General features: G+C 37.7%; 1 protein-coding gene across 1 annotated transcript in view; it reads right to left on the bottom strand.

The window, feature by feature from the left end:
• Positions 1 to 24,945, bottom strand: part of LOC121161044 (serine/threonine-protein kinase TNNI3K) — a 265,903-nt gene that overhangs the window by 29,152 nt on the left and 211,806 nt on the right. Inside the window, exon 23 of the mRNA XM_040987283.1 lies at positions 24,742 to 24,911. Coding sequence (XP_040843217.1) covers positions 24,742 to 24,911 — 170 coding nt within the window. The remainder of the gene's footprint in view (positions 1 to 24,741; positions 24,912 to 24,945) is intronic.

Raw genomic sequence — 24,945 nt, 5'->3', positions numbered from 1 at the left:
AATCAGAGGCCCTCAAGGCAAGAACAACATCTGAGAAGCAAGCAGTAGTATTCCATGGTGCCAGTTAGATACAGTGATCCTCAGAAATACAGAAGACGGAAAAGGCTACGGAGATTTTCACAAATAAAAACAAACGTTGACACAATCACACAGGACAGTAGAACCTCTTGCACTTTCTGTTAATGGCCTAATTCTTCTATCTTTCCAGACCAAAAGCAGTCTGTCACTTCAGACGATCCTTTTTTTCTCAGTCACCCAGCTTGGCCAATATTTACAAGCATCACTTACTGTCTCTGGTGCTACCTGTCTTAGAGGAAACCCTCTTGATCTGCCATCTGTCCTCTGATAGCCTAGAGCAATCTGCAAGATTCATTGCCTAAATGCAGTGTTCTTGCCATGTTATCGCTTGCTTAAAACCATTGATTGGTTTCTGCTGTGTGTGACCACAGTTGAAGATAATTCATTATTTATGTCCAAGAGCAATACTGCTCAAAGCATACTCCTTGGATCCCTTGAGAATTGGTTAGAAATTTAAACTTTAACCCTACATTATACCTATCAAGCAGAAAGTCTGGTAATGAGCCCCCAAAAATGTGTGCTTTAAAGAAGCATTTTAGGTGATTCTGACTGATACATTCTAAATTTTGAGAGCCACTACTGGTTTTTGATTGAAACTATATACTGAGGCTTAGACTACATAGTTTGAAATTCGCTTTCTGCTCATTCGCTGTATCCTCTACACAGGCCATTTTCTACATCTCACTCGCTTTATCTATGGAATTGGGCATAAAGGAGTTTGTCATCCTGAGTTGTGCATAGTAGATCATACAAAATGCTCAACATAGGGTTGAAATATATGGAGACCTTCATAAATGTCAGTATTACTAATGACTGCTATTAAAGGTTAGTCCTAATCTATTTTCCAAGTACTGGCTCAGTTGACCCAGTTAACATTTCCTGTGCAAGTCTTGTACCACTAGCCACCTTTGCTTCGGTAGGGGCTCAACTGTTTGAAGATGTGCACTAAGAGTAGAAGCCAGATTATTTTTAAGGTTGATTAAATGCCTTAGGGAAGAAGCTTAGTTTGAAATTGAATGGAGTGAAAGTTCTAATGAATGCTAATAAGGCACTGATTTACTATCTGACCTGAAATCAAACGGTAAACCAGTTGTCTTCTAGTCCCATCTGCAAAATGGGATTAACTTTATTAACCTTCTTTGAAAGAATTACCCCTACAAAAGCTTTACATGCAGTATGTGTCCACAGATGTTTAGAATGAGTCCTGTGGTACACAATAATAAATAGCATCTGCTGGAATAGGAGGTAAGCTATAAAAATTTCCATCAATAAAGCTGGAGATGTTTTTGTTTTGTAACTCTTTGTAATTCTGCTCATGAGTAAATGCACTGTAAATATTTCTTTAGATGTTTATCATATTTGGAGAAAGGTTTCTGGAAACATAAACTAAGATCATGTGTGAATTAACAATAAGGACATTTCACTGAGGTAGAATACTCAAACATTGAAACATTCCAGAAATAACCTCTTAACCTGTCACAACAAGAGTTAGGAATAATGAGTGGGAATGGTAGGGTATATCTGTAATTAGCACTGGAGAAAGAAAATGTTTTAAGCAACTATGGGGAATATGTACTTCCATCTTCATTTACAAAGTTGAGGCCATGCTATCCTTTGCAATGGGTAATACTCTCTCTGACTGCACATTTCCATTGTAAACATAGCACAGTTGATTTTCATTCTGATTTGTCTAACACAAGGCAGCCTGTTTTTAATCAAGGTCCTCTTCAGCAAAATTATAGAGATGATCTTATCAGCTCACCAGGCCTCCTGTAGCTGAGGTGCCACTGTTCACAGGAATAGAGTGTACAGTGGAACTCACAGCAGTAGGCTGGGTGCAGCTCTTTAAACTCATCACCTATTGCTCCTTGCTTCACAAGGACAAGCTTTAATTCCAATGTACTTCAGTTTCACTGTTTGCCACACAGAATCAGGACTTGGCTCTAATCTCTATTCTATCACTTAATTAACTGGAGTCATGTCTTAATTTTGCCTTTATTTTCAGAAATTGGCAAAATATTTGGAAATTAGGAGACCTCTACATTCCAGTACATAGTTATTGAACAAAAAAGTGAGTGAATGAATGAATAGCAATATTATGTCATTTGTGTTCAAATTTAGCCATCTTTCCCACCAATGGGGAATTTTAGACCAAAAATAAAGGGTCGGGTTTTTCTCATTATTGAATTACTAAAGCTGTAATCTTTGGAATTATGCATGATTGTTGCTTGGGATCCACCTTGTCAGCCCAGTTCCAGTTTAGGAACCCCTGGATGATGGGTTCACCAATAAATGGCTAATTTTTTCTTTTGCCTTCAGTCTCCTCCATTTGTTAAGCGACCCCATAGGCATACCATTTAACTAGTAGGTTTGGACAATGCCACAGTAAGGGGGAGATTTTTCTAGAAAAGGAGTCTATGAAAAGATGGAAAAGATGATACCAACTTCTGAAGCGAGTTTGAGACTGCTTTGGATTTCAAGTTGGATGCCTTAATCACATGGCCATTGCTGCTACTCTAGCCAGGCCCTGTAGACATCAGTTCTACTCTCTCTGTTCTTCACAAACTCAACTTCCTTTCTTCCTGCTGAGTCAAAATTCAAAATCTTGGAGAATAAGAGTCAATTGGCTCTATGTGTTAACTTTAGCTTTTTTCTATTTTAAATTAAATGTTGATTAGACTTTTTAAAACGAGGCAATTGAGGAGCATTAGACTTTTGAAACTAAAATCGTAGCATTTTCCTTAAATTCTATCATAGATTTTCTTTGATTTTGAATGTCCCTCTGAGATTTAGAATCTAATTCTTTCAATCAGGGTGTAGTCTCCATGCCTCACCTGTTACGCCTGATTCCCTTCAACCACAATCCCCTTATGACTTTCTACAACAAGATCTGGACACCTGCTTAAGTTGAGCTCGGTCTGATGTGGTTACTTGCAATCTTTTCCTGACTTCAGTCCTAATTAGACTTGTGTCTTTTGTAGGATTGGTTGCTAGCAGCAACCAGTACAAAAACTATAAACAGCATACCTATTTCTGCCATCTTGGTGATATATGTGGGCATTATCAATTCTTAGAATGTCACTATAACTTTAGCTGGTCCTGCCTTTATATTTATTTTGAGATACCAAAAATAAAATGTAAAAGCTAGATAAGTCTCAATGAGGAAGATGTGGACAGAATGATAACGGTAGAATAACACATGACCATCATTCTTGTGAAATGTGTTGACATTTAGTCTCAAGCTTTTTTCTCCCCAATATCTAGGAAATTTTATCTTCTGTGTTTATTTCCTAGGAATGTTGGAATAAAGTTACAAGAACTTGGTGAATTTGAACTGTGTAAATTTATACCCTGGCATATTTTGATGCTAGAAATCCAAAGTCAAGATGTCAGCAGCGTTATCTCCTTCTGACGTTTGCTGGGAACGATCTGTTCCATACCTCTCTCCTGGCCTCTAGTGATGACAATCCTTGGCATTTGTTTTAGGGATGCATCACCATAAACTTTACCTCCATCAATTTCACATGGCATTCTTCTAGATGTCTCTTTCCTCTTTATAAGAATACACACCATACTGAATTATCCTATTCCAATATTAACTTTCAACAACTACAACATTCTGTCTACAAATAGCATTTTATTTCGAGGTCCAGGGATTTAGGTATTTAATTCATCAGTTTTTTGGGAGATAGAATTCAACCCATAAACATATGTGAATAATAATTTAAAAAACCCTTTGACCATTTTTCCTATGAAGTCTCTAGCAAAATTTCTTATACTGTCTTGAAAAGAATACATATGAATTTTGGGTTAATATAGACCAGTTTCCTTCTTGATACTTTCAACATTTTTCCTCACCATTTTGACAAGTTCTATTTTCGTAATGGGTATTATTTCTACCTTTCAGGTTTTTGGAAATATTAAATTAGATTATACTTGTATATAAAATACATATATATGTGTATAAATGTGTATGTAAATATATAGCCACACTCAAAAGGAAATTCTCCACAAGTTCTGTTGAGAATTTCCTTCTTTCATGAATGAGCATTATACAGTACTGAGAAAAACAGCAGTTTCTATTGAAACAAACCATTGCTTCAAATGTTTTTATCTTTAGTCTGCCCCTAAGTAGCAGGCATCTTTGTACAGATATAAATATATAGTCACACCAATTGTTGATTGCATTGCAAAACCCTTTCACATTGTCAGCTTGTGAGCTTCTGAGAAATTCATATAGTTATAGGAAAATGCTATAAAACAATTGCTTCTGGAATTTTGGTCAGATGCATTTATTAGATCGTATCTCATGCTTGATTGTGAAAATAAACAAGAGCATAAGTGGTCTTGTTTTAAATGCTCTATAAAACCTGCATTTCAGTTCTCTGTTATATGATTCATAAAGAAAACTTCTATTTTTGTATGTCTGGGTATATCCAGCTATGTAAACTCTGAAAGCTTTTGATTTGAAAAACATGGTTATCTTTTGTTGTCTGACAATCTTTTCAAGGAAAGTGACGCTGGCACTGCAGCACCAAAGACAACTTTTGAATTAGTTGTTGGAAGATTATTAACTCCTCTCAGTCTATAGAAAAACAATGGTCTGTCAGCAGCAGATGCATCTGATTTTTGCAGATGTGGTGTGGTTTCTGGTATCTCTAAAGATTCATCTAAAATATGCTTTCAGGTTTCCTTTTTGGTGAAACTTTGACAGGATAATAGAATTAGATTTGCTGAATTTCACTAAACTGTAAAGTAATGTGTCATCAGCTTCACTTACTGTTCAAAAAATATTTCTCTCTGGTAATGCTCATCAATCCAGCTTTTCAACCCCTAAACATGAAACTCTGAAACAAAAGGGATAACTCCATCAGAAGCGCAAGTGACAAGATGTTAAACATTTAACACTCCCACGTCTTAGCAACAGCTGCCTCTGAATAATGAAGACTTGCTTGGGTTTGGTGTGGAGGAAAAAGGAAGAGGAGAAGAAGGAAGGAAAAGGAACAACTCCTGCCATAAGAATGAACACTTTTTGGTAGGTGAGCATGAGACTCAAGAGGGATGCACCTGCTGTGTAGCTCAATTCTCCTGATGGAGCATTGCAAAGAGTGTTGCCATTAGATCTTCAGCTCCCACTGATGCACTTGTGCTTCTCTCTTTCCTTGGACTCACTCTGGCAAGAGAACTTAGTGCACTGATTAAATTATTTGTCATTGATGACAGGCAGGTGGCCTCAGCATATGTCCAAATCCCAATATAACTGCTCAATAGATGTCAGTTGAGTGAATGAATGGAAAAAGCACAGGGGACCTCTGGTCTGTATTCGTAACCAATTAGTCATCTCACCCACCTCTGCCTCATGCTCAGGCCATACCAACAGCACTTGCTGAACAAACAATAAAAAAAAAAACACAAAAAGGTTTTAACAGTCCAAATCTAGAATTGACTTTACAGAACTCAGTGTGTTTTCTTCTTCAAATGTCTCCTCAGGAGAAATACTAGAGAGATGACAAAAATCTGCGGTTTCCCATGGTGAACCGTTTACCTTGCCCTGAAGCACAAAAGACAAAATTTAAGTGCTTACCTGGTATTCTCTATCTTAACACATTTTAAAAATGAATGTTTTCTCATTAGAGCAAGGCATGGCAAAGGGGGTTCCAGTTTGAAGCAGCCAATGATGAAGACGGATCAGTGTGAATAGCACCCTGTCAGTGGTAGGTGTCTTTTTTTTTTCCCCAATGGCCTTTTGTTGAGTAACTACAATGTCTAACACTGTTGTAGGCAGATGGGTACTGTTTGAGAGTAGAAATTCCTATCATGGAGAATAAGGCATGTAGCTGATATGCTGGGCAGTTAACACAGTAGGTGCCATCATCCACCTTTCAACGTAGGATTAAAAACTATAAGTTGTAGGCATTTGTTGAGTCAATTTATTTTTCTTTATCATATTGCCAAGTCCTCAGAACTTTTACTATTGTCACCATTTAAAGAGACCATTGTATAAACAGATGATCTTTTCTATGTCATCAATGTAGATTACTGAGTGTGAAGAACCTATAGTGCTGCTGGCTTGTGCAGTTCCAAGGAAGCAAAGCGTGCAATTTTACTGTGTCTATGCCACTCAGATCTCATCTGCTTTGGCACATTTTAATGATCTCCACTTGGGACCTTATGAGAATTCATTAACACAATGCGAGCAATCATGTTCAGGCAGGTGACTTGGAATTTAGTCATGTTCCAGTAGAGTCTCATCGAAGTTATCTGTGGCTCTGTCCTGTCACATCCAGATCCTTGCAAATGCCCAACTGGAAATTCTAAGGTGTTAAAGAAAGCTATTCTGTTCCTTTCAGTTTTCCTTGGATACAGAATTCATTTGTATTGCTGTTCCTCTCTTATTTCTACTGCTGTTCATTTCAAACCTTACCCATATTTTCTGCTCTAGCCACATATAATTTTCCCTGCTGTTCCCCAAATATATCATCTGGGATCTCATCTCTGTCTTAGTCACGGCTACTTCCTTTCACAGATATGTCTTTTTCTTCCCTTGTGTGCTTGGTTAATTCTTTCAGATTCAAGTTAATTTTTTTAAGATTTATTTATTTTTATTGGAAAATCAGAGGAGACAGAGAGGGAGATTTTCTGTCCGATGACTCACTCCCCATGTGACAGCAATAGCCAGTGCTGCACCAATCGGTAGCCAGGAGCCAGGAGCTCTTCCATGTCTCCCACATGGGTGCAGGGTGCCATCCCCGACTGTTTTCCCAAGCCATAAGCAGGGAGCTGGATGGGAAGCAGGGCTGCCGGGATCAGAACTGGTGCCCATATGTGATCCCGTTGCGTTCCAGGCGAGGACTTAAACTGCTAGGCCATACCGCCAGGCCCCAAGTTAAATATTTGACTTGAGGAAGCTTCCATAGCTTCAACTGTTTTTTTCAGGTTTCTAGGATAGCTCCTCCCTGGCTCAGTACCTATCTTCCTCTTTGCTTTTCTGGCCCCCAAACTAGATTGTGGATTCCCCAAGGACTGGGAAGATAGCTAAATCTATCATTGTGTTTCCAATGTTTACTATACGATATGGAACATGGAAACTTAATAAATGTTACAGGAATGGTATCTCCTGCTGCATACCCTAGAGAAGGAGTGATGTAATCAGGTAAGGCTGGAGTTGTGATAGGAAATATACATGCATTGTATTTTTAAATGAGATATTTTCAATTCTTTAAATAAATAAAATGTCAGAAATGTTAGTCACAGGAAAAAAACATGCATTCACTTGATCAAGATTGATAAGCTAGCTATCAAAATACTGATGGTCTGTGGCTACAAGAACCAGACATTGTGCTGCATAACTGGTAATAGTCCAGAATATATTCATGATTTGGTTGATTCACTTCAGAATTTTTTCAATTCAATTTAATTTTACATAATGTTCAAGTTTATATGTATAAATATATACCTAAAATTTGAAGTGGATAACCAAATGAAAGGCATACATCTTTGCAGTTTTGAACAAATACAGTGCTGGCTTAATTCTATTGGCCTCAATTTTTTAAAAAATCAAGAAACTTGATAATTGCTCAGTGATTTCTTTTTTTCTTTCTAAGCTTTTTTTTTAAGGTGGTAACTGATGATCATGAATGGTACAGACATTACAAAGTAACAATTGAGGATGAATAATGTGGCTAAACTTTTCTAGTAGTCTTAGAATTGCCTACTGTTTAAAAAAGAAAAATAGCTTGGGCCCGGCGGCGTGGCCTAGCGGCTAAAGTCCTCGCCTTGAACGCGCCTGGGATCCCATATCAGCGCTGGTTCTAATCTCGGCAGCTCCACTTCCCATGCAGCTCCCTGCTTGTGGCTTGGGAAAGCAGTCGAGGATGACCCAGAGCCTTGGGACCCTGCACCCACACGGGAGACCCGGAAGAAGTTCCTGGCTCCTGGCTTCAGATCGGCATAGCATTGGCCATTATGCTCAACTTGGGTAGTGAATCATGGGACGGAAGATCTTCCTCTCTGTCTCTTTTCCTCTCTGTATATCTGACTTTCCAATAAATAAATAAATCTTTACAAAAAAAAAAACAAAAGAAAGAAAAAGAAAAATAGCTAAAAATTATTAAAGGCTTAGAAATTCAGAGCACTTAATATTTGAAAGTAGCCTATAGGCAAATTTCATTGTCACTCTGTACTCCTTAACACATGGGATATGCTAGTAATAGCAAGCCATATCTTAACATGGTATTTTTCATCATGTTTTGTTTATTTAATGATCTTACAATTTATTTTTCTTTATGTTGGTTTGATAAAATGTTACTGAAGAAAAAAAGTAAGGCTCATGTTGCTTTGAACAATAAAGGAAATTGAAAGTAGAATGAAAAGTGTTCATGTGCATAAAATCAGTATGTTTATATTTAGTATTTCTCAAGCATTTTACATCTTTTCCATTTTCCTATATTACTCTACCATTTAGCTGGCACATTCATAATTAGCTACCGTTTTCTTTTCATTGCTTATATAGAAAAACCGAAAACCTCAAGTCATTTCTTCTGATTTCTGTCATTTTCATGTAAATAGCTGCTGGGTAGTAAACATTGCAGAAATGCCTGTATTAATCAAAATGGCAACTTGACTGAGGAATGGTCAGCATTGTTGAATTTGACAATCAGATAGTGTAAATAGGTAAGGAAAATCCATGAGAAATTTATGGGTAAAGCTGCTATTTAATGAGGAAAAAGGAGTGTCCTACTATCTCAAAGAGAATAAGTGATAAAAGGGAGAGAATGCCTGGAGGAGGCTCTTGAATTCCAGGCAGACAGCAGCCTGCTTTTCTCAGCCTTGGAAATGTGTTTTTATGTCTCAGTAGAACTATTAAATAGGGGACATTTATCATTACAACAAAATAACACAAATTTCTCAGGGATGATTTTTAAGTGTTCTTATATATATGCTCTTGCAAAACTCAGGGTAATACCTCTGTCTATTTTAGTAAATGAAGGTCCACATTTCTATTGCCCTAGAAGACAGAACTAGGATTCAAATAGTCATCCATGTCTTGATTCGAGTATAACACACCGAGTCCCATATCCATTATCAGCAATCATGCCCTTCTTCTAACAGACCCCTGACATGGGCCAGGTCCCACCAATGGTTCACAGTGAGTATCCACCAGCTGCTTATCATTTCCCATACCACAGCTCTGCAGGACTGTTACTGGTCATCCTCTGGCCCGCTGGTCTGAGTGGTTCCTCCTACCTTGACCTCTTGTAAGAAGCTTTTCTCTCTGCCCTTTGTTTAGAATTCCCAAATCTACAACCATTCTAACTAGGTTCAAATTTTGCCTCAGCAGTTTACCACATAATTTTGGGGAGCCTCATTTTTCTCTCCATTTTATAAAATGGAGAAAATAAGAATACCTTCTGGGTATTCTTAAACAAGTGACTCTTAAATTTCACCAGAGAACTGTGCTTCTACATGTTTTGGCGCTAACAAATCACCTTAACGAGAAAGAGAACAAGAAATAACTTAATGTAAAAAGAGACTTGGATTAGAAACGTTTGTATGAATTGAGCTATTCATTCTTTCATTCAGTATACATGTATTACCCCAGACTATGTCTCAAGCATTGTATTAATGCAAAGATGAAAGGTACAGTATCTGGCCTCAAGCAATGTTCAGTGTGTGTTGTATATAAAGTGTATATTATGGAACAAATGATATACAAAAATTATGCAACAAATGACATATGAATAGGAAATGATAACAACAAAAATGACATATGTCCAACCATTTGTATAGAAGGATTTTCTAGAGACAGAGATTTGGGGGTTGAGTTTTATGTCAACTGAATACTTCATGTCTTTGTGTGATAGAAAGCTGGAGGGGGTGTGGATGAAGAAATCTGAAAACTGATTTTACCATGTGTACTGACTGCAAGCTTCTTTGGGCCTAAATTTCAAGAATATGTGGTTACAATTGCCTTGGAATATCTATTTATGCAGATTTTGTAATCAGAACACTATATGATACCAGTAACTAAAATAAGGTATTGATTTGTTGAGAATTCTGTTCAGTATATTTTCTTTAATTTAATGTACTGTGTCAGTTGGAATTGGACATATAAAATTATTTCAGGGAACTCACTCAACACAGATGTAATACTAAGCAGAGAGTGGAAAGTGAATTAAAGCAGATAAATCTTTTTATGAGAAGACTTCAGTATTTCCATCAAGTAAGAGAGAATTAGCATTGTTTGTGGGGCGAGGTTAATGATTCTGGAGGAGTCTCTTTAGAAAGAGACAAGGAGGAGTAGCCTTTTAAATATACGAGAGCTACAGACTCCACTGATATTGGCTTCTTGTGCTTCCTCAATTTTAACACCTATCTACAAGGCACCCATTAGGATCTTGTCTTACTGGTGTAGAGTCTGGGATTCTGCATTCCTCATAAACTTTTCCGTGATGCCAAAGTCACTTGTCTGTGAGCTACACCTTTAGTGGCAAGCATCTCAATTCACCTGCCTCATTTTAGATGAGAATCCTAAAGCTGATGGCAAGGAAGGGATTTGCCTGTGACACTTAGCTGTTTAGTATGAGAGCAGCTCTCTTGTCTTACACTGTAACAGCTCAGCAAGTAGTAAAAAGATCATGGGCTGTGAAATCAGACAGATCTAGGCTCAGATCTTTGCCCTGCTGCCGACTAGTCGCAAAGCCTTGGGCAGGTCATTTATCCTTTCCATGCCTCAGCTGTCTCATTTGTAGAATACTGATAAATAACTCCTACCTCGTAGAAGAGTTGTGTTAAGTCAGTGTTATGACTGGCATACCAAAATGCACAATACTGTCTAGAGCATAACAAGTAATCAAAACATATCATGCACCTTCTCTTCACATTAGCAACCATGTACACATTGTGATGCTATCGACATCATACTCTCTGTGGCTTTACTCTATTAGTAATCAGTGGCACAGATAATACTGGATGGTTACAGCCAATAAATAGATAATAAAATAGATTTCCCTTTTTCTTTCTGTCATCAGGGGAGAGGATTCAGGGTAGCAAGCATATATCCACTAGTGAATTTTTCATACTTGTTTACAATTGAGTTATTTAAAACATCTGCTAATATCACAAACATCAATGATGAGTCTTTTTCATTCTACTTAGGTTAACATAGGAAATATTTCCTTCCTTCCCTAATTGTGTTTTCGGATTGCTTTTTAGTTAATGTTACTAAATAACAAGACTCAATTGGGGGAACCTCAGAGCCTATAAAACAGTATCATAGAATGAAATGTAATAAAAAATAAAATAAAATTGGCTTCTAGAACAAGAATGAAAAGAAAAAGACTTAATTGCATAGGTTCCAAGGAAACAGTAAGAAACAATGATTTACAAAATGCATTTTTAAAACATGTGATGTCTTATGTTAAATACTAGCAAGCCAAAAAAAGCATGCTGCCATTTATACATTACATGGAGGTTAGATTTGGTCCACATGAAAGGTTCTAAAGGTGAAAAAAAGGGGAAAATAACTCTATGAAGGATTAAACCTGTTAAACTGTGCAGTGCCATTGTAAGAGACGTTTCAGAAATCTACTTAGAAATCATTGCTCTTGTATCTGAATCATTACAGAGACACCAGCATCACCCACTTCTTATTACTGCAAACATAGCAACAGTTGCCATGCCAGCAAGAAATTCGCAACGCAAACACTGGAGTCAGGCGGGAGCAGGGCGGAGCCGGAGCTGGAGTCAGGGCTGTTGCAAAGAGCCATTGCCACCTGTATGGATTTAATGAGGCCGCTTGCTCTCTTTGGTCCCTGTGCTGTGTCCTCTCAGACATGGCAGTATAGTAGAAACAGTGTCAAAGCAGCCTGAAGGACTAAGGCTTACTTTCAGCAGTCGTACACAAATACAACTGCCAAAGGCAGGTTCCAGCAGCTTTGATGTGCTCGCAAGAGGGGCTGGGCCCTCCTTTTGTATTTGGATGGAGATTTTCTCTTCATTGCAAGACATGAAACACTCATGAAACCCCTGTCATTAGGAAGTCAAGCCTTTCGCTGGCCCAATATGTCATTTCACTTAATTGAAAACCAAGAAATCTGTCACCATTTATTTAGCAGTTTGCTCCAGGCGAATCTTTGCAGGTTCCTGTCCTGTGGCTGGGAATTAGTTAATTAGTGTTACAGCATGCTTGAAGAGGGACATGCACTCTGGTTAGGAGTGAGCCCATGTTGGGCTGCTAACAAGCTCTGCTGAAGAATGGATAAGAATAAGGAATTACAGCACCAGAATAGCCAAACTGAGGGCTGCATTTCAATCCATCTCCCAAGTGGATATGTTGTAACCTAAATATGTCACTCGCTACTCTTTTCATGCACATCTTTTATGAGTGACAGTAAATTCAGGTTCTTAAAGGTTTTTTTTTAAGGTGCCAATTTTACACAAGTAGCATTCTCCTACATTCTCTTTTAATAATTTCTCATTTTTCATCACCTCCTCTTCTGAACGAAATATTTTGTTTGATGTTCTTTCTTTGACATTTTTCATGGAGAAAGCTGTTTCAAACTGAGGGTGGTTTTAAAAGTCAAGGGAAGGACTGACATTTTTCGCATGCCTCTCAACTTTGAGGCTGAAAGCCTTTGTACAATGTGAAATCTGAGCCTCGCTCAGCACTGCGGACAGCAGCTCTGCAGGTCCCCTCTGCTTTCTCAACTAACTACTAGATGGCGCTGGAGAGCAAGGCAACCAACAGCTGCTAACATGGTTGCTTTTAGGTCCACATTAGTTGAAAGGCAGGCCTTCCACAGAGCCTTCCATGACATTTCCGCTCAGGTTGTGCTCAGTTTTGATGATTTATAAGACTTTAGAAGCATGAAATACTGAGGGCACTAGCAATTGATTTATAGTCTTGCTTTCACGTGTTGTGTGTGCCTGTGGGGATTTTTACATATTCCAACTATCCTGGGTAGAGCAGCCAAGGCTCTGATGAAGAATATTATGTAAGTAGAAAGGGTGGTGCTTGTTTTCTGTGTCATCATGTAAATAGTTTTATTCTCCTGTATGACCTCTCTCCGTTGTCTTTATTTTTCTGTGTATATTAGGTGACATTCAGGGACATCATCAATAGGTACACCATGCACTTTCACATCCTCACATCAAGCTTCAGCATAATTTTTCTTTTTAGCCCTATATCTCATGATATGAAGACATTTATGCTTTTGTTAATGAGACAAATTTGTGTGTACCTCAAGAAGATTTGAGCTTCAAAAGAAAGAGATAAAAGGCAGCTGATCGGCATCATGGCACTTCTTCAGATTTCAGCTTTTCTTCTTTGGCTTTTATATTTCCTCATTGCGGATCCTTTAATGAGCTTGATAACTGACCTTCAGCAAGTAAATGTCATAAAAATTATATTACTAGAAATGATAATGATCCTAAAAACGTATCCTGTCCCTAGGTTTAGGCAAGCACCATCTTATTCTGCTAATTACACAAACAAAATGAGCAAGGCTTAGGAAGCTTAGGTTGCTTGGCTGGAGTCACCGCACTAATAAGACAACCCTTTATACAAGCTTAGAAAGTATCACTGAAGTGTGGGCTGGGTACCAATGTGATGCTCCAGTTACTATCAAGATTGTTTGGAAATCTAGAGATACTTCATTTAAAATCAACAATCTGATTAAGTAAACACATATTCAGAAAGCAAGAGATGTCATCTTTTTGTTGTGTTCCTAAATGGACAGATCTTAAAATCATTTTTATATAGAATCAGCTATATAAAATCCCTTATTGTGGATATGAATGAGAAAGGACAGTATTTCTCTTCATTTCCTACATGAGAAAACTCATGAAACTCATTACCAAAAAGTTAGGCTCTTTGTTGTCCCCAAATGTTGGTATTCTCCCACACACCCTTTCCCTTTCTCTGTCTTCAGTGAATGCAATTGACAGTTGAAGCAAATGATAGATTTTTGAAGGGATTAAAAAACCTTAGCTTTACATTGCACTTAATTTGATAAATAATAATAACAGTGACAAAAATAATATGGGCATTATCTTAAAAATTGGTTCACAACTGCCAGCTGGAAAATCCCCAGGTAGACATTTTTTTCTTCCATGTCTTATGTTTATAAATGTGGCCAGGGAGTCAAACTAACTTTGAAAGACATGATTGAGGATGTTAGAGAGGCAAGGATGGTTCAGGACATGTTGGTGAACAAGGATGTTGATATAGAGTTGTTGGGTTCAAATTAGGAGCATATCAGCTCAGGTGGCTGACTAGGTCATTGGGAATTATAAGCAAAATTAAAGCACTAGTATCACAATTAGAATGAAAAGGGACATTGTCTCTGCAATCAAGGAATACTTTGCCCATACACTAAGACTGCACTAGGATCTATTGCAAATGTGAAGAATTTTAGCAGGGCCAACTTCATTGGTTCCACCTGTATTGCTGACATGCAGTATGAATTCTAGTTCATGTCCCACTGCTCCATTTTCAATCTCGCTCCCTGAATAGTCCAAGTGTTTGGGGCATTGCAACCTACGTTAGAGAGGTGCAAGGAGCTCCCGGCTCCTTGGCCTGGCCCAGCCCTGTCTGTCGAGTCTTTCTGAGGGGTGAAACAGAGCTCACTCTCTCTAGGATTTGGTGCCATGATATTGCGCGTTAAACCTCTGCTGTGGCACTAGCATCTGATATGAGTACCAGGTAGAGTTCTGGCTACTTCATTTCTGATCCAGCTGCCTGCTAATGTGTCTGGGAAAACAACAGATGGCCCAAGTGCTTGTGTCCATGTAACAAAGTGGGAGACTGGGAAGAAGCTCCTGGCTTCAGACTGGCCATTTATAGAATGAACAGTGGACAGAAGACCTTTCTCTCTCTCTCTCTCTCTGTCTCTCTTTCTCTCTCTGTTAATGTATTTGAAATAAAAATAAGTAAACCTTAAAAGAAAATTCCCTCTCCTCTCTCTCTCTCTGTGTCTCTGTCTCTCTCTCATTCTTTCTCTCTTTGTGTGTGTGTGTGTGTGTGTGTAACTTTGACTTCCAACTAAATAAATCTTAGAAAAAAATTTCATTGGGAGATAGTTCAATACCTAGGATGGCTTTCTGCTGATTATCCTTCATCTAACTCTGAGGTTATAACCTAATGATTTGCGAAGTAGGTTCAAACATTTGACAAAGTCTAGTTTCAGAAGCAGCATGATATAATAGAAACACCAAAACACAAGTCTAGGTTCAAATATTAACTACATTTTCAAATCCATAGTTTCATGCAAAATACTTCAATTATTTAGGTAACAGCTTGCTTAGTCTGAAAAATGAAAACCATGAGGTATATTTCACAATAGTGTTGTGAGAATTGAAGTAGAGGCAAGCTTGTAGGAAACTATGATTTCCTTCCATTTGTATCACAAATAGAATTTATCACATACCATTTACCAGAATTTGTATAAGTCCTGCAGATACAACAGCAGAACGGAGTGAAGATACATCTACTCAAATGATGTTCATAGTGTCCCATAGAAACCAATGATCAGCTGAGACTATAATTACAGGTAGCTATCAGGCAATTATGCTCTCATACTGATCCTTGCTGGTTTAAAGTGGGCTATATGAGAGAGTTAGTATATAGCCAACCAAGATGGGAGGTCTGGTAAAAAAAAAACAACTACAGAAAGATAAACGCTCCAAATCGCCAGCATCAAGCTAAAATGAACCACTAAAAGTAAAATCTATTCTACGTAGGGAAATGCAACAGATATATGGCCTATTTCATCCTTGGCTTCAGGTAAAGTAAGAAACATGAAAAGAAAATATAACCTTGAGTGGATCCATGCATAACTCCATACACAGGCAAATTTTGAGACTTACGTATTACTGCATACACTGCATTAAAACTTTAATTTGAAGTTTCAATGTGGTCCTGAATCAGTAGTGTTCCTAAGCAACCAGTGAGATCAAAAGCAACATACAACGAATGAAGGCAAAAACATTGCCAGAGATAAATGCCCAAGAACAGACAAAATAATTGCAAAGGATATGCAACTTCTGGAAATGACATAAATATTAGAAAGGAAGTGAATTACAAATGCAATAGGGTGAGCATTTGTCCTGGTTTTTTAAAGACAAACTCAATCGGTGTGATTGCATGCCACTTCAGAATGCTTGAATGGGAATCCTGCATCCATTCTTCATTCCACTGTCTTGCTAAGGTGCACCCTGTGAGTCAGGGCACTCTATGAGGCAGGAAATAATGGAGCAAGTATTTCTGTCCCTGCTACACATGTGGGAGATCTGATTTTCCACTTCTTGGACATTTAGACAAAGGAGGTGGTACATGGGGGCAGGAGGAGGGAGTAAAGAACGGTAAGGGGAGGGGATAAAATGAAAACCCATCTATAATTTCTAAAAGAGAGAATAAAGAAAACATTGTAAAGATATATTCAGAGAGTAAATGGCTTAGAATTATTAAGCATTTATGAAAATGCCAATCCCCAGATTCTAGAATTCCAATAAATTCCAACCAAGAAAAATGAAGTCTAATTCATACTTATGTTCAATGTAGTTGGATTGTAGGATTCTAAAGAAAAAAGATAGTGTAAAAATAGAAGGATTGATTACAAACAAATCATAATTCATAAAGTTTTAACAATAATAATGAGAGTAACAATTATGTGGGACACATTTAAAAGATAGAGGAGAAATAGAATAAAATATCTCAAAATTTTATAATCAATAAAAATTTTAAGTCGTTAATTTTAATTTGAAAAGAACAGGAAAGACATAGATCTCCACCTGCTAATTCATTCCCAGCATGTCTATGATGACGGAGAATGAGTTAGTTGTAAGCAGAGAGCCAGAAATTCCATCTAAAGGGACCCAGCTATTTGAGCCATTGTCCACCACTTTGCAGGATTCACATTAGCAAAAAACTGGAGCTATAAGTGGAATCAGCGTACAAACCCAGGTGCTGTCATGTAGAATGTTGGCATCCTGAGTGGCATTTTAATTCTGTTCCAAAGGCTTGCCCCAGATGTCTTTTTAAAATAATAAATAAATAATTATCATAAATATATCAGATCTTTTAATATTAATCTTTGGCTATAAACATCTATAATCAACATCTATTTTTGTGGAAAATGCAATCTAATTGTAAAATATACGCTGAAGTAAAAATTCAAGAATAATTAATCGTAGTCAAGATGGGACATCTAAAGCCTTTTGATAATGCTCCTTTAATTAAAATTATTGCCTATCAACACACAATTATATGAATATCAACGGAATAAAATAAAGAAAGCAAAAAGGATCTATCTAGATGTGGTTCTTCAACATAAGAAAGAGCTATCATGGAAGATCAGCTAGGAAGGAAGGCTAGGTAACTTCACAATTGGTTTCTTCTCCTTCTTTCTTTTTTAAATTTTGTTTTATGACACAGTTTCATAGGCTCTGGGATTCTCCCAACCCCTCCAAAAAGCCCTCCACCCATGATGGATTCCTCCACATTGTTGCACTAGGACAGTTCAAATCCAGTCATGATTCCTTCATTGAAAGCATGTACCATGCATAGAGTTCAGCATCTTATTGTACAGATAAATTCAACAGCTTCTTGGGAAGACCATCCCTGGTCTGAAAATAGAGCTGGCAGAATATCATCCCCTCCAATGAAAAGCCACAACATATCATCAACAACAATTTACAACATTATGGAGTTAATAGACAAGGTATTGAGTGACCAATATGTTAGAAAACGCAAGTTCTTAACCACATCCTGTGACTACTTCATTGAATTTTGAATTTTAGTTTATATGCAACCTGGTCTAAATCAGCTAAATTAACAGCAGCATTTCTTTGTTACTGAGACTTCTAAATGATGTTTTACAAAATTCTCAAATCCCTAGGTTGCATTTGAGACTATGAGAGTGACAGTGTGGTGGGATAGGGGACCTTTTTTCTACTCAGGACCGTTTGGGTATTCCTAACATCCTTCATGGGCCATACAACATTATTAGCTTATAAGTTAGCCTTTATTTATTAAATTTCAAGTCATGCCTATGTTTTCCTCAACAGGCCCAGACCAAGCGATTTCATGGACTTTTTAAGTCCATGGACATGATAACCTCCACCCCTGGTAGAACCACTGGGAAATACAATAAAATGTGTATCACTGATGCTTCAGACTCCAGGTCAAAGCTATTTGATTTGATTTTAGAAGAATCATTGAAGATTTGGGTGCAAATAATAAAAGCTCTACATATGTAAGATTGACCATAGAGGGTTATACCAGTTAAAGTTTGGAGAGTTGGAACATGAGATAAGATAAAGATACAGTGCTACAAATGCTTGGAAGTAAATGGTTAAGGTGGGATATATGGACTGGAGGTCAACTCCAGTGTGTATATATTTGTCACTAAAAGCTCTGTATTCAAAAGAGATGCAAGGAACTACAAAGAAGTCCTGAGAGTAAGCAGCAAGCATGAGAGGTTAAGTTGGTCATGAATATGTTTAAATTGCTGGTTGTGGTGAGTAGGCAAGGGAAACAGCAGAGAATCAAGAGAAACTTTGAGTAGAAAGTAGCATTTGATTAGGAGCATCAGTTCCGTGGCATTGTTCCGTTACTCATTTTCTCTATCCCAGAAAAACCACACAAAACTTCAATGCTGTAAGTAATATTCAACTTTCAAGAGCTGAATCATTTTCTTAGTGCACTAGACAAGCTTTTTTTATTTAAAAACAAAAACCCTTTGATCAACTACTATACAATGTGAAAGATTAATTTGAAATGTTTCTGTTTTACTGTTCCAAACCTTGGATCCCTGCCTTTTTTTTCTCCTGGACAGCTAACTAGGTCAGCGCATTCTATTTGCAGAATCCAGACCCACACAAACACTAATTGGTTTTCACATCTGAAAGGTTGTGTATCGCTTTGTCACTTCTAAATTTACATGGTAATCCATGTACAAGATCAGAGATTTCCTACCCTGTGGGAAGAGTAAGTGCCACATGCTTAGTTTTCTAAATATATCTAGAGACACATAACATTTTAAAACAGGCACATCTTCTAGAGTGCCTTTCTCAAAGAGTTTTACCCATTTGTGGCTTGGGGAGGAACTAGCGAATTGCTGTTACTGTGACACAATTTCCCATCTTAAAAATTATTCCATGAAGGAGAAATAATCATTAGAAGCAAACATGGCAATAAACAACCAAAATCCTCATCAACTCAAGCCTTCCAGGACTTTAACTTATAAGCTATAACTTCAAAATGAAGAACTGAAAACAAATGTGCCGTTTTTAAGATACTGTTGAGGTGCCCCAGGCCAATATTGATAAGCATTATCACTGTTTCAAAGTCATTGTTTTGCACTAAAATCTATACATTAATTACATAATTGGAATGAGTTACTAGAAAGGGCCATGTCAGAAGCTACCAGACATTGCAAGGACTGTTGAGTAATATCATACAGCAAATCAGTTCTTGGGCTGCAGTAGTTATTCCAGCTGTGCTGTCACCTTCCTCTTCCACTTACCAATCATATTCCATTTCCACAGAGTGGCTGGCTAGTTAGTATCATAGCATTTCTTAAAGCAGATTTCTCATACCGTGATCACCTGAGAAACTTTAAAAATATTTTGATGCCATGATGCCATCCCCTGGAATTTGGTTTACTTAATCTTGGGCAGTGATACTTGTAAAAGCACCCCTGGATGAATCCAACGGGAAGCTAAACCTGAGAAGTGCTGTCATGAAACTTGTTAAACTCGTAGCCTTGCTACATTTGGTTTATCAATTCTTATTTCCTTGGGCTCTTTGACTTCAGGAACCTATTGATTACTCATCTCACTTCCTTCCCCTGCCTTCATACACATGAACTGAAAAGGCAGGCTTGGAGGGAATAGCTGAGTTGTGTCTCTGATTAACTTTCGGAAGAAATTGGAAGGAGTCCAGCAGCTACAACTATTGGCAAAATATAGAAAGCTTCTGGAATGTGACATGGCTGCAGCAGGGAAAGTCAGAAAGCACTGGTGAGTTCTGGATGAGAATTCCAACTCTGTGTCTGACTTGCTTTTGTTTAACTTAGGGAAGTTTCTTATCCTCCCTGAGCTTCAGTTTTTTTTTTTTCATATATGAAAATAAGAATATCTGCTTCTCATGGATTAAATAAATGACTATTCAAAATGTTTAAAATGGCATTCAGCATTTAGTAGATAGTGATTTAGTGAAGATAATAGAGAAAATATTTAAAGCCTGTTCACCAGTTATGCCCCATGTTAATAATAATTACCATTCATTGAGCCAATTAATCCAATTCCTTATCTACTAAACAAATATTCATTACTTACTGACTTTCAGTAATTGTACTGCTGGATACCCAGGGTGTGGTAATGAATAAAACAGACACGATTTTATCTTGGTACATGTTACAGCTTACCTAATGCTTTATTCCTAAAGTTAGATACCAAGCAGTATAAACACTGAACTTAATGAAAGGATCTTACAACTAACTGAACTTCAATTCACCCTTGGAGCAAAAATGTGGGAATGTGCTAAACTGTTAAGACAAACTTACATTTAGTAGTTAGACAAATGCTTATCAGAGTTCTGGAGGGTCGGAGGGCTATAAAAACCTTATGAGTATTGAAGGGAGTAGCTAAAAATATCTTATTATTATTATTATTTTTATCAATAGTGGTCTACCTCTCTCGATTCTTAAAAGTGGGAGAAGTTTTGTTACCTCGTTATAATGATTCCAGGGGATGTACTATTTTCTGTATTTTACATACAATATTTAAATAAGTTAAGAAAGGCTACTGAGCTGGTTAAATGGCAAAGCCAAAGCTGAAACTTGGATCTGTCTGTTTCTACAGTGTATCAGCTAAACTTTTGTCTCAAGCCTACAAAACACAAGGGACTGCTTTAGAAACATTAAAATCTGACTGTTCAAAGAAGTATTTTTAAAAGCCATGAGTAGAAAATAAGAACAGGGGATGGAACTAGAAGACAGTGATGTGACCAAACTTAATCTAATCTTGCCCTACGTGCTCCTTATAAAATGATGTGAGACACTGAAATCCAATAAAGCATTGTGTCCAGTTTGCCTGGTTATCAATCAAAGCTGCTGATACTTAACTTCATGACATCCCAAAGATTAAAGGCTTCGTGATTCAGTCCTCCCATCTCTTCATTGCTGCAACTGCAACACTAGTTAGGCCAGGAAAAGTAATAAATATGGCAAAAAAGTAGCTGTATAATATTTTATGTATTGTATAATAATTTTTCTAACTGCAGGTATTCTTCCCCACCTTCAAGAAACTAAAGCAGCTACTTTGACAATAGTGTGTGTATATATGTGCGTATGTGCACATGTGTAATAAGACCCATAATGCAATATTCTGACATACATACAGGCATGTAGAAGCACAGAGATTCTTAACCAAGCTTCTCTGGTTTTCCCTGAGTTGCAGTGAACCTCAGGAAGTATCCATCAGCATACAGCATGGCTTTCCCTTCTCTCTATACAGAACAAAGGCTCATGGCAACATTTATCTTAATGGAACATGACCCTACCCACATTTGCTTAGATAGGAAAAGGCAATTTATTTCAAAAAGGTCAATCACAATCTCATTTGTGAAAATTGTTTTTTAATATCCCTTGCTATGTGACTTAACAATTCTTTCTCTGGAGATCAAGGATCTTTTTTTCTCCCTGTTGACATTAGACTTTCCTATGTGACTCACCAGTGGAATGCCAGAGCTTGAGCATGTTCCCATGAGATCAGGCTTTGCACATATGAGAAATGGATAGATGCTTATAGTTAGATTTCCTCCAATTTGTGATAAAGTATTTAACAGAAGTGTTGTAGAAAGAGATGGTTGATGTATTTCTTCTTGAATCTTTGCAATTAGCTGAGAGATAGAGATAATTTGGGCACTGGGACATGAAAACAGAAAGCTCTTCTATAGATGTGGAACATAGTAAAAAATTTTGCTTTTTCTGATTTATTCATTTGCTTATTTTTGGCTTTTTCCTTGCATTAAAGTAAAGTTCATCAAACATAAAATTAATTATTTTAAGATGATCAATTCAGTGGCAATTAGTGTATTAAAATATTTCATCAGCAGTACTGCTGCCTAATTAAAATCTTTTTTGTTATCATTAACTAGCCTTTTGATAGCCATTCAGCAGTTAGTCCTAATTTTTCCCTCAATCTGCTCTGTGCTTTTAAGGATTTTTCTATGCTATGGATTGGACTATGGCTCCATTTCAACATTCATGTCTTTTACTCCATAGGGTTTGTTTGTTTATTTATTTATTTGAAAGAGAGAGAGAGAGAGAGCATTTTTCATCTTTTAGCTCATTTCTAACATGCCTAAAACAGTTATGGTTATACCAGTCAAACCAAAGCCAGGAGTCTAGAGCTCCATTAGGGACACTCATGTTGGTGACAGGATCCTAGTACAACTACCCTCACTAGCTTATTCTCAGGTATATTCATAAAAAACTGTGTTGGAATTAGAGGGCAGACTTCATCCCAGGCCTTCTGATATGGGGTGTAAGTATCCCAAGCAGTGATTTGACTTGCTTAGCTGCGGCACCCTCTAAAACAGACAGGGCCTTTGAAGAAGTAATCAGGACGAAATGAACCATAATTGTGGGTCCCTGATCCAAAGTGACTGGTGCCCTTATAAGAAGATGAAGAGATACCACAGTTCTTTTTGTGCCGTCTGAGAACATAGAGAAAAGGCGGACTCTCAGAAGCCAGAAAGAGAAGCCTCACAAGAACTCAATCTGGCTGGTACCCTGATCTTAGACTTGTAGTCTCACGAGCTGTGAGGAAATACATTTCTATTGCTTAAGCCACTGAGTATATTATTTTTTTCTTTGTAATATGCCTGTTACACCTATTATGGATAATCATATACACATGATCATATAATATGTGACCTTTGTATCTGGTTCTTTTATTTCGTATTCATTCAAAGCTCATCATCAAGGCTAAATAGTATTCCATTGCATAGCTATCATATTTTATTTATTGATTCCTATTTTGATGAATGTTTGTGCCATTTCCATCTTTTATCTATTGTGAATGGTGCTACTATAAACAATTGAGTACAAGAATCTGTTTCTTCTGCTCCCCATCAATCACCACCTTAACTGTATTTCTAATTCACCTAGCATAGGGTGATTTAGAGAACATCCTTATTGACATCTTCAAAGAAACATTTTATAAGAAGTGTAAAAAGTGAGATTGACTGTTCTTTGACTTCACTGATTGGCAAATGGCCTGCCTTGTGATTGTGACATTCTACAAATTGTTTTGCCACTATGAGCTGATATGCCTTGTTTCAATTCATGTCAGTTCCAGCAGCGTCTTGCACCTTTGCTGCCTTTGGCCAAGTTGGAAACATAGTGTACTAAGTGTGCACTAAAACCCAATACCACTGACTGTCCTCTCGAGGGACTCTATTCACTTGTCATCTAGAAGCTAGTGAATTTGTACCACAGAAAGCTGCTGGAAGATAACTGCCTCCTCTACCACAGCTTTGTCCTGTGATTTTATAGCAGGTTTACTTGTGTGAGTTGGTGGTTGTGTCTTTTGGATAATGGGAGCCATTGAAAACACACTCTGATGCCCTTGATTTACATTTATCCAGACTCTAGAGACCTGTCCTGACCCGCTTTTCCAAACTGGAGAGTCTTGGGTATGGGAAATTACTCATTGCAAATGGGAGGGAGGATGACGTGGGTAATGTGGACATCATATCCTATCAAGTATTTTTTATTTTAACTCTTTAAGTAGTAGATAATATACTTTCCTCAGGACAAATCATGGCACTTGAGTTTTCTCCTCCTACTTCTGTGAGTGAAAATGAATAGATATATTAGAATATATGGACTCAGGAATTACTGTAACTGGAGTTATTTCCTTGGGAGACCATACTCTTGAGCTATGAGGTTGCATCTGCCAAAACCACTTAGAATTCCTCTTTCAGGTTATCTTTGAAGTCATGAAAGCAATACAGACCTCGCAACTTTGTAGTGAGGCTTCATTGTTTATCCTTCCCACGAAGTGCTGAGGTTGTACCAAGTTCTATCACCCATTTTATTAATCAGATTTGCTTTCTAATACTCCTTAGCCATTAAATCACTTAAAAAAATAGTCTCTCAGATGAACACATACTTGCTGACATCAAGGAAGTTTACAAGCTGACAATTTCCAGAGAGGTTTCTAGATACATTTGTAGTAAGGTCAGCTTCCCTGAAATAAACACTCTTCTTCCAAAGATGACTGTGTTGAAGGCAACACCATCCAACAGGTTCCACCAGACCCATACCATTCTACTGCAAATGTAAAGTAGGTATTGAATCAAATGATCACATTTTTCCATAATCTGTTTAGGCATGCACTAGAATATAATACAATGAACTGTCTCCATCCAGGTCTTCCGTGTGTGGCAGGGACCCAAGCACTTGAGTCATCATCTTTTGCCTCCCAGGATGAATTAGAAGAGAACTGGCTCAAAACTCAAGTAGTTGTGACTTAAACCAGGCATTAGAATAATGGGATGTGAGTGTTCCAAGTGGCAGCTTGTCACTATACCACCATGCTGGTCCCTGGAATCCAGCTGTAGGGTAAGGCAGTTGCTAGATGACCACTCACCTTTGGTTCCAGGCAGCATAGGACCTTGCATTTAAAGCGTATTCCAACTCAAAACGACTCCGTAGAGCTGCCACATGGCTTCGGCCAGGTCCTCCCCGGCTCATCAGGCAGTCAGAGGATGAAGAAGGTGAGAGAGAGCCGCTGCTATTACTTGATGCAGGAGACATCAGCTAAGGGAATGAGGAGTAGTTTGAATCACTTAAC

Source organism: Ochotona curzoniae, unplaced genomic scaffold (genome assembly GCF_017591425.1).
Source record: "Ochotona curzoniae isolate NIBS_2020 unplaced genomic scaffold, NIBS_Ocur_1.0 contig_4612, whole genome shotgun sequence".
NCBI classification, from domain to species: domain Eukaryota; kingdom Metazoa; phylum Chordata; class Mammalia; order Lagomorpha; family Ochotonidae; genus Ochotona; species Ochotona curzoniae.
This window is presented reverse-complemented; position numbering and strand designations above follow the sequence as displayed.